At 38.7% G+C, this 11,512-nt stretch overlaps 1 protein-coding gene across 1 annotated transcript; it reads left to right on the forward strand.

Moving 5' to 3' along the window:
* The first annotated feature begins 8,322 nt into the window (after positions 1 to 8,322).
* Positions 8,323 to 10,778, forward strand: zgc:101100 (uncharacterized protein LOC445169 homolog). The gene is made up of 3 exons (XM_038716974.1): positions 8,323 to 8,485; positions 9,374 to 9,549; positions 9,835 to 10,778. Exons 1-3 carry the CDS (start codon positions 8,323 to 8,325, stop codon positions 10,336 to 10,338), a joined length of 843 nt encoding a protein of 280 aa, XP_038572902.1. The 3' UTR covers positions 10,339 to 10,778.
* Positions 10,779 to 11,512: the final 734 nt, after the last annotated feature.

Here is an 11,512-nt window from a genome sequence, read left to right on the forward strand (position 1 = left end):
CAAACATCACAGACGGATTACCTTTCCAGTTACATGTGTTAGTTTTTAATTTGATAGAAGTTTCTATAATGGCTCCTGTTGATATACAGATATGTCAAGTGGTTTTGTTAAATAATAATAAATACATTTACATAGCGCTTCACCTTACATACTCAAAGTGCTTGAGAGTGAAGTGGGGAAGACTAGCCCACCAATACTACTTCCAGCAGCAACTTAGTTTTCCCAGGAGGTCTCCCATCCACCTATATGTTGGTATAGCTGCTGGCTAAACTAGGGACTGAATTCAATACTAACCTTCATTGTGGTTAGCACTGTTTTTATTATTAGGAAAAGAAACCACTACAACTCATCATGTATTAATCACAGCAGTAGATTCATTCAATTCATCAATGTTTTGTACTGAAGTACTGAAGTGATCTAAAAATAAAAACTAGAACTTTGAAGTTGAAAAACTTTATTGATAAACATACTCTTACTTTTGATAGTTAAAAGTACATTTTGCTGATGATACTTTCACTTCAGGACATTACTCCTGTAATGGGAATGTTGTTACACTGTGTTAATGCTACCTCTTCAGCAAAAGATCATAATACTTCTTCCACCTCTGCTGCACAAATAGTTTTTGACAGTGTGACAGCTTTTTTCTCAGTACAGTGCTGGGCCTCTTGCAAGCTATATGTCCCTATAACAGCAGGTGCAGCGGCTGTAATTCTCTTTTCTTCAGCAGATGTGTAAATTGGAAAAAATGGAAGAGAAATGCTAAACTGAGAGGCCCATCCTTTCTTCGGTGTGTTTGCCTGTTAAGCTCCTCCCGTCACATGTCAGTATGCATTTCCCCAGGCCGGGCCACAGACCCCAGGTATTAAAAGAGCCAGTTAGCTGGGATCAATACCTACACAATGTTCCAGTGACAGGGAGGGGGCCTTCCTAGTGTTTATTGAGTGTTGCAGAGATTTTGAACATGTGGAGCAAAGCAGCTTAGAGGGGTCGTCTTCATTATCAAATTCGATCAGTGCCTCTCTTTCTCTCTCCCCCGTGATCACCTTTGACTAGTGGGGGTCACGAGGGGGAAGCTGCAGGCCGGGGCTCTAAAACCAAGCCCATGCTGAGAGATGGAGGGCATTATCTTGGCGAGAGCCAGAGCAAGGCAACAATTTACTGCCTACATCCTGAATACACTGAAACCATTAGTCGATGAATTGATTTGTAGAAATACAGAAAAGTAGTCTGCAACTATTCTGACAATTGATTAATCGTTGAACTCTTTTAATTAAGTGAAACCGCAAAAGATTCACTAGGCTACAGTGTCTGTTCTGGTTCCAAGTGTGATTTGCTGGTTTTCTTAGTCTTCTATAATTATAAACTGAATATCTTTGGGTTTGGGATTTTTAATCGGACAAAACAAGACATTTGAGGACATTGCCTTTGACCCAAATCAGTTGTTTTTCACTATTTTCTGGTTATTTTTTTAGATCAAAGGAATAATCGAGAAAACAATCATTAGTTCAGCCCAGACCTTCAGCTCCAAACCAAAAGATATTCACTTTCCTTTTATATAGGGAAAAAAAGAAAAGCGGTACATTCCCACATTAAAGAAGCAGGAGCCTTCAGATGTTTGGCATTCTTGCTTTAGAAATGGCTAAAATGATTAATCGATTATCAATATAGTTGCCAATTAATTTTTTGTCAGTTCACTAGTCGATTATTTGACCAATCATTTCAGCTCTAAAAGGTATTTAGGGTATAGGTTCTTGATGTGTTGCATCTTTAAATAACTCATCGGCAGTCCTGGAAAGATCAGACTCATGCAGACGGTGACTTATTCTGACATATTTTACTAACAGAATAAACTGCAGAAGATGGTTAAAGGTGCATTTAAAGAATCAAAACGTTTCAGGCAGAGAACTTAAAAAGACATTATACATGAGAAACTTCATTCCTGAGAATGGATGAGAAACAGTGGGGAGAGGCTTCCCAAACTGGAAAACACAGAAAAGAGGATCCAGAAAAGTGAAAACATTTAAAATGCTGAATATGTGCACAGGTGCAGATCTTTATTTAAACTGTCTTTATTTGTGCACATATTTAACATTAAATCTTTACTTTCCTGCACTCTGTGGCACCTCTCCTTTCCGATGTATCTCCACTCAGTTTGGATGAAACTCAAACTTACTTTGTGTACATAGTTTGTGTTATCACTGGGTCTTAAAAGATGGTGCTGAAAAGACGATGGCTTAAACCCGCCGGGGTCTGTTTTCTCTTTCTGTTGGTCTTGAGGTCACCGTTTGCATCCCAGTCTAGCCCACTGTGGGTACCCTTGACCCTTGGGGCACCCACAGCTGCTTTTCCCTCTCTCTCTGTCTTTAATCTAGCGCTCTTGTCCAATTAAGAGACTGATCTTTACTCAGTCCTCTTGTATTGATCTGCTGGTGTAGCTGCTTATTGCTGTGCTCCCAAGGGCTGCACAGGAGATCATAGGAAGCTAATTGGAAGGTAATAAGAGTCTAGGTCTTATAAAGGAGGAATTATTAGAGTAATGCATTTCTCAGACTTGTAGCTCCTCATTTTAGATCAATAAAATCAGACTAATGGATTGGTTTGTTAGCTGACATAAAATGATCTTCTCGCTTAAATGCTGCTCTCTGAGCCAAAGCCATCTATGTGTATGTTTGAGATTTTTTTGTGTGCACTTGGTGTGTTTGCAACCGGGTCAATGTCACTCTAAGCCCTGAGTGTGTCATAGCCAGTGTCAGGCCTCACAGCGTGATCCTGGCACTCAGAGGGGCTTAAGCAGACCGACTGACCTGCCGCCCGCTCTCTCTGTCTCCCTCAGGTCAAAGGCCAGCCAGCCCTATCGATTCCCGCGATGAAGAAGTCTTTAGCTCCTCCGCCTGCTCTCTCCTCTTCGGCCCACATGCTCCCAGACTATCATCACGGCCCCCAAAAGGCCTCTCAATTGTGTTGCGCATGGCGATCGATCCAGTTGGTGTCCGAAGGGGGGGCCTTCCTTTGAGATAACTGACAACTACAAAGGTCTCCTCCTGACAGGCCCTTGTCAATACAAATTTCCACTATTGATAAGTAATTAAAGAAAGCCTGAACATAAGGGGAGTTTGCTTTCTGAAACATCTGTTAAACAGGAGACATTAACAAAAACCTCTTAGTGACAAAAGAAAGGAGACAATGGAAAAAAAGGATACACTTAACTGCCCCTCCACCCTCACTCACTTGAACTGCCCCATAGTTTCCATCAGTGGTAATAGTTTTCTAAGTATTTGAATAAACTTTAAATGAAACAACAGGTGCATATATAGCTGAAATGATTAGTCAATAATGTATTAGTCTATTGACATAAAGTGGCAATAAAGTGGCAACTGTTGAGATAATCAATTAATCTTTTAGGTCATTTTTCAACCAAATGTGCCAAATAATTCCTTCAGATTCTCAGTTGTGAAGATTTGCTGCTTCTCTTTGTTTGATTTGATCATAAACAAAAAACAATTACTTGTTCCAGTTCCCAAAATGACGACATTACCTGGTTGTTCTTTGTCTTCTTTGATAATAAACTACTACTAATAAAATCCTTTTGGGTATTGAACTGTTTATCATACAAAAGAAGCTATTTCAAGACATCACCTCAGGCTTTATAGATGTGTGCAATTTTCACAATCTTCTGACATTTTGTCGCTAAAATTATTAATCAAGAGATTAATTGGCAGATACATCAGTAATGAAATAATCGTTAGTTGCAGCAGGTCCTTGGATCATTTGTTATTATTTTTAGAGCTAATGAATAATGGCATGGCAAAATATTGAACATTTAACACAGCTTTTGGTACCGCCTTCTTTTAAATCACCATTTTTAAAGTTTCTTAATGGTTGATAAATCATTTATTAATTCATTGTAGATCAGATAATGTCCATAAATAAGAATAACTTTTGGGTTGCTAAGTTGTTCTCTTTAGTAATAATGCAGCATTATATGTTGGTAATTCCTTAATGAATGCTCATGGAATTTGCCATTTCTAATAAGGTGTAAGGTGCTACAAAATGTTAATTAGTCATTATAACAACAGGCTTAATCATCAAGTCTGCAGTTGTGTGTGTTAATATATTGTTAGCACTTCTTCTCTAGAAGTAAGTGTTTTTTGTCAACACCTCTTTAAAAAAAAACTGTTGGTATCTGTGGGTAAATGTTTAGCAATACATTCAACCTATGTTTGCAGGCACTACAGGACAATATGAGATGGGCCTTGTATTGGCTAAACTTTAATAACCTCATGTTATTTGAAATCAAGCAGGATAAAGAGTGAATGTTTTGACAGTGACTATTCACATCGTAATTTTCTTACTTTCAGCAGAGCAGTGAGGTCGCTGTAATTCCCTCCGCTATGTGACAACAGTTATTAATCCTGCGAGAGGTTTCACCTGCTCTCTGGTGAGACTCTTGTCAGAGATGTGACTCAGCCTTTTGTCTTTTATTCACTGTAATCCATGCATGTGTAAGTGGATCCTCTAAGAGCAGGATAACTCCTTTTAAGTGGTTTTAAACACTACAGGAGGGACTCAAATCCAGTAACTTCTCATTTACCTCTGCACCTAAGTCTTGAATGCAAAATACTGCATCCTGGTGATTAGACCAAGGCCTGTTTCTTGTTTGGAAATCACAAAACTGCTGATTAACTGTTTGATTAAGAAGTAATGGGGTATGAGCTCACTGGCTGTTGTGGGAACTTGAAGATGAAGCAGTTTTGGGATGACAGGAAGTTGAGTTCATTTAGACTGAACCCTGGTCGTCTTGATGGGTAGGAGGTGAACCCGGACGAGCCCTGCCTGGCCCACAGAAGGGGAAATGATCCGCGGGGGAGGGAGTGAGTCAGTGGTTGTGGCTCTGGGATGGGGAGGGTCACACACAACCACACTCTTTGTGTGCCTCTAATCCCCCCAGCCAACACAGCTTTGGCCAGGTTTCATCATGAAAGTGCCATGAAATAACTACTTTTTTTCTCTCCTCGCAGTAAATCTCCCCTAATCCTGCGGGCTGTGGAGACAAAAGCCTCTGGGACCTAATCCTGGAGCTTTTAGTGGGGCTGAGGGGCTGGCCGACAGAGCCTCTTCTAAATGACTTATTTCTATCAGACACTAATATAGCTTGACAGCCAAGAACAGCGAAAGGAGGAGGAAAAAAGCCAGGGGAGAAAAGAGCACAAACATTTTCACATATTTTGGAAGTCTGAGCAGTTGATTGTGTGCAAGTGTGAGAGGAAGAAGTGGACTGTGGTTATGTGTGCACACTATCAAAGTACACAACGGTCAAGACATCTCACACGTTCATCTGTGGATATTAGTAAAAGTGATTTCTTTAAGTGAAGTTTACTGGGGTGAAGGAATGTTTGTTAGATGAGAATGTGAAGGGAAATTGAACACAAGGAAATGATAACAAAGGATAAAGCAACAGGTTATACTCACCACAAAGCAGTATTTTAGAGACCTTTACACTTTTTGTGACATGAGTGAAGAAAATTAAGTAAATACAATTAAATTTAAGTAAACATAAGAAGATATCACAATTTTTAAAGTATGATCAACTTTAACAGTATTCAAACAAACTTCTGAAAGTAAACCTTTTACATTCCAGCCAGCTTTAATTGTCTGGAAAAAAATCTTAATCACACATTATCTACTATGTTAATATCTGGACACACAGACAGACATAGGTCACATCTACATTTGTGTTTGTAAAAATCCCAAAATAGTATGTTTGGATGAGTGATACGATTTATTTCTCCAAGGCTCTTCAGCGTGGACGAGGCCGGTCGGGACTTTTACGAAGTCTGTCGACAACCCTCGACCTCTGTGCGATGTAAAGTTAGATGTGGCAGTGGTGGAAGAAATTTTCAACTACTTTACTTAAGTAAAAGTAGCAATAGCAAAATGTCAAGCAAAATGTCTGCATTCCAAAGGTATAAAAATAATACCAGCAGTAAGTACTTAATATGCAACAAGGTCTAGATTTAGTAGCTGTGCTCAACAGATGGAGTCTGCCCAGTTGATATGGAACTGAACCATTTTAGTGAGTATTTTAATGTCCATGTTGGCTCATCTCCCCTTGCAAGCAAGCAAAGACAACATTTCCTCAGAATCGTCTACAATTGCATAAGCATTTGGGCATACTCCATTTGCTTAGGAAGATCTTGATACAATGAAAAGCTCCCAAACAGCTACAGCACTAAATGGACTTTAAGGTTCCCATGGTCAAACTTGAACTGTCAATCTCAAACATTTTTTAATGGGCAACTTTTAACTATTTTATATACAGCTGGGCAGTGTAATCTAACAAGTTTATAAACTTCTATAGGTTAAATCTTAATCTGCAAAGTAATCACTTACTATCACTGTCAGATAATATAGTAAAAAGTACTTTATTTACCTCTAAAATCTAGTGGAGTAGAAGTATAAGGTGGCATTTAATGGAATTACTCAACCTAAAAACCGCAATTAAGTCAAGTATTTGAGTAAGAGATACCACTTTACTTTAACCCTTCCCCTTTTTATCATTTATAAGCAGTATATGAATCTTTTATAAATGGTTTAAAACACACTATAATGTAGTTAGAAGCAAATGTGTTTATTAATGTATCTGTCAACAACTGTAACTCCTGTGGGCATGCATGAATGGAGGCTGGTTTCTAAACAGATAATGTATGACAATATGGTAAAATACAGTTTTAATAATATAAAATATGTTCTCAGAGAAGTTCTAATTGCTAACAAATATTGTTGTAACCCGTTTAATGAAGGAATATTTTGGGGGTCAAATTTGAAGCTGCAAAATTGCAAGCTGCAAAAGTCTTTAACTGTGGAATAACTCTAGCAAAAAGCAGGCCTGCTATATTTACTTCTGCAATGTTGTGGAGTATGAAGTGGCATTAAAACTGTAATTAAGTCAAGTTGAGTAAATGTACTCAGTTACTTTCCACGTCTATGGTTTATAAGCATTGGGGGACTTCATTTTGATGATGATTTGATGTTTTTTCTGATTTGCTTTTCTGTTCCTGGGAAGACTTCTAATTTAGCTCAGTCGGATCTTAAGAAATTGTTCTCATTGAGTACCGTACAGATTAACTTCACATGGTGACAGTTTATAGGCAAAATATGGTGCCTGTTAGCAAAACAAACCCTTGGAGAAAAACCCCCTCTGATGAGAGACTGTCAAAGGCAGCGGTATGGGAGAAAGAGGGCTGAGAAGGAGAGCACAATCAAAGGCTGTTATTTTAATCTGCCCTGCCTGGGAGATTAGCCGACCACATTGTTTTAATTGTTTTAACGGGAGGGAATGAAACGCTCGCTTATAGGGGGATCCTTGGCATAAATCTCTCAAGTTCAATAGTTTCAAAAACTTGAGCCCCTTGCAACCCCCTCTCTTCCCTCATCCCACCTAATCCCGGCTAATACCTTTCTTTCTATTGGCTAATGGCTGAGGGGAGCCTGGGTAAATGCTTCTTAAATAGTCGGGTGCGAATGGTTTCGGGGAATTAGATCTGTGCCACGACAAAGAGCGCTGGTGTTCGAGGATATAAGGCCCAAACTGGACTAGAAAATACTGGACTTGAGCTCACCAAGGTCGACTCCTGTGCGTAAAAGCGCACCTGGATCTCACGCTCCTGCTCAGGGTCTGGATCTCAGGTACACAGCCAGGGAGACTGAAAAACCTGCGCAGACAGAAAAGCTTTTAAAGATGTTTTCATTGGAAAAAGTCACTGAATGAGGAGAGAATTCAAATGTCTTACCTTATCATGGATATTAATGAAATCTGTTTTTTGAGTTGTAATATTTGCTGCTTTTATGGCTGTAAGGTGCAACATTGGGGGCAAGGTGTGAGCACTCACACTCGTCCAAATTAAACTGAATTGAATATTTACCACTTCATACATATTACATAAAATATCCTACATATTAATTAACTTATAAAATTGAGAGTTCACAATCTGATGAGTCACTAAAAAATTGCCAAGAAAGGGTTTGGACAGTACTAATACTTTAGGGAACACTGGGAAATAATTTTGGTCCCTCATGTTCTGTCGCATATATTTGTTGACTAATTTATGAAATTAAGATAAAACCATCTTAATTTCATTCTACAGTAATTGCTCCCTTGACCTCATAACAAGTGTATTTAGACAGCTTTAGATACTTTTCCTATAGAGTTTGAGAGTGGAAGTATTCTACATTTCTACTACTTCAGTATATCCTAATGCTATCCATATCAACAATACACCCTTCAGTCAGTAAAATATGTCTTTATTTTTCCTAGGATTCAATATGAATTCTTTGAATTTTTGCGAGCCGTCAAGCGGTCTGTATCCCCTCCACGGTGTTAACTCCATGCTGTTCGACCTGCACCACCAGATGGCGGAGCAGTACCAGGTTTATTCTGCAGCCAGCCCCACAGTGCACACCCTCTCTGTGGCCGAGAGACTGGCAGGTAGGTCATCCTGGTCCTGGACAGACATAAACACTCAATCTGACTGAGACACTTGAGTCCAACAGTGTAATCTAAAGTTTAAAATTATTTGCTACTTTGTATTTATACTCCACTACAGTTCTGTGGCAATATATTAAATATATTTTATTGTTATTTTGCAGATTCAGATTAGAAATACAGAAAAAACAAGTTGTAACATTAAACTGATGTAAACATCATTCAATATTTATTATACAATAATTTTATTTATATATATATATATTATTCTGAATGGGCCATTGTGCATAATGAGTAATTTTGCTTTTAGTACCTCAATTGCAGTTTCTGCTAGTTCCCTTCAGGGATGAATACAGTATCTTACATCTTACATTATCTTAAGTATATTTGATGCTAATATTTTTTAATTTTTACTTAAGCACATTTAAATGCATGCCAACTTGTAGCAGTGTATTTCTACACTGTTGTACTGCCACTTATTTTGCAAATAAAGGATCATTTATAATGGATTGAATTGCCCAGCAGCATATAAATTAGTTTAATCAAAGTATTTTCTTGCATTATTTAGTTGATAATACTTAAGTACTTCTAGTGTAATTATGAATGCAGGACTTGTAATAGAGCATTTCACTGAAGTGTGGAATCTTTACACTTCTTCCACCACCCATCTTACACTAATGCAAAGCCTGCTATGAATTCATACTTATATTTATATATGTCAGCCTAAGAAAGGAGGTCACTTTTTAAGTCTAAAATCTGACCAAACTGTGTGGGTCAAAGCATCCATGATAACACAGAAAAACAAAATGGAAATGTGGGCAAAAAAGCTCCTTATCAAATTAAGTTGGAGAGAACTTGCTGCTGAGTTTTTGTTTCTCTCCATCCTACCAGAGCTAATTCTGGAGGCTCGGTATGGCAACCAGCAGAAGCAGCGGCGCAGCCGCACAGCATTCACAGTGTCGCAGCTGCAGGCTCTGGAGGAAGCCTTTGCACAGACACAGTACCCAGATGTCGGCATGAGAGAGAGGCTGGCTGTCTGTATCAACCTGCCTGAGGCTCGCATTCAGGTTAGAGCACACTCCACCCAACACCTGACTGTAAACCTGCTAAAACTAATACTGCATGGTTGTAGATGTTAATTTATGGTGAACATTTAGCTGGAAAGCAAGATTAAAACCCTGCTACGTTTAGATTTTTATTAATTAATTTTATTAATATAAATTCTTATTCAATCTTTTAAAATTGGTTTCAAATTCCTTTTAAAATTTAAGTGCTTGTAAATCATTTTGAAACTGCCTTGTGTGTGAATTGTGCTATGTAAATAAATTTACATTTGTTGTTTGCTCATCCAGGTGTGGTTCAAGAACAGGAGGGCAAAGTTTCGTAAAGGTCAGAGGTGCTCCCTGCTCTCCAGAGACCACAGCCTGGAGGAAGCACCACACCGCAGCAAGATGGGACAGGATGAAGTCAGGACTAAAGACAAACAGGACATCACCACATCACACAATGACAGCATCACCCCTCCTCCTCGTGGTCCTCCTCATGTGGATAAATCTAGGGATGTTTGCCCGCCTATCGCTCCTTCAGACTCTGATGTTTCACGGTGCCCACTCCGACTTCACTCTCCTCCACTTTTCACCTTCATGACGGGGGAGCACTACAGCCATTCACCTCACCAGCCATTTGTAGGAGTGCTGTCCACTGAGCTCCCCCTCCCCCCGGTGTTCTGGCCCATGATACAGCAGCACAGCTCCGCCATGGGGGTTTCTCCATTGTCAGTTACTAAAAACTGTAGCCTCTCCCTTCAGACTGCTTATGCCAGAAAAGCTGTGCCTCACCCTCACCTAGGGCTGTAACTGTAGACATATACCTACAGCCGGTGGTCTCCTTGTGGACTCAGGTACACCTGAAGCAACCCTGTGTGGGAAAAGACAGGTTAACAAAGTAGAGAAGCTCTTACTGCCGTGTTTCTGTAAATGTGACTACAGATGTGAACTTTATTGCCTGTCCATCTAAAGGGATGAAAAGATGTATAGTCATATACTTTCAGAGGATTTTTTTTGTAGACTTCTACAGATTGGTTTTAGTTTGCCAGTGGTATGAGTTTGCTTGAGATTACTCACATTTTGTTTCTAGTCAACAAGCAGTGTAAACACCACATTAAAAGATATTGTTGTCTTCTGCAGTTTTATTTAGATGGTTACACTGCCAAGTATCTACACAGTCATAACGACGGTACAAGCATTTGAGAGAAGTTCCTTCCTGTAACCAGGCACTGCAACATAGAAATGTGAAATAAAATGTTTTGTACCTGTTTTCCCTGGGGGGTGTTTCTTGGTTTTTGAGACTTAGTACTGCCAGTAAGATGAGTTTTACTCACTTTAAATATATTTTGGGACACAAAAAAAAGATATATTACATGTACGCCTTCTGAGGTCTCTTTCAAGAAAAATATACAAACTATTTGGTATAAGGCTGGGTGAAGATTCAATTTGATCATTTATTGACATGGAATTGTATTGCGGTGATATGGTCATAATATTTTATAATTTTAGTCAGTTTAATTGTTTGTTTTTTTTTGATTTTGCAAATAACTGCCATAACATAATATATATAAATACTAAAAAAAACTCAATATTATGACATTGATTTCAATCATATATACTTAAGCTTTTCTTAAAACTTTGGAGCACTGCCAGCAACAAGTGGTTTACATAGCTACATAACACGTAAAATTTGGCATGAACTTTTGCATTTTGGGGGTACTGTTCTTACAATGTAAGGAAGCCAACAACTGGCAGCAGGGAAAAATCTTTTCACAAAAAAAAGGATTTAAATCATGTGGGCAGCAAGTGAGACAGGAACAAGCTTTCATTTGATGGACACCTAATATTAGAAGGTTTGTATGAAGGCAATCTGGTCTATGAAGTATTTTTTAAACAGGAGTATATTTTTCAAATCCTGAACGAGAGACTATATGATCAAAATTCCTCTCCAATATTAATATCTGTGATGTGAATTAGGCTGCAG

The sequence above is a fragment of the Micropterus salmoides genome, unplaced genomic scaffold, assembly GCF_014851395.1.
Source record: "Micropterus salmoides isolate LMB-PRFRI ecotype aquatic unplaced genomic scaffold, ASM1485139v1 Ms_hic_scaffold_13, whole genome shotgun sequence".
Classification (NCBI taxonomy): Eukaryota; Metazoa; Chordata; class Actinopteri; order Centrarchiformes; family Centrarchidae; genus Micropterus; species Micropterus salmoides.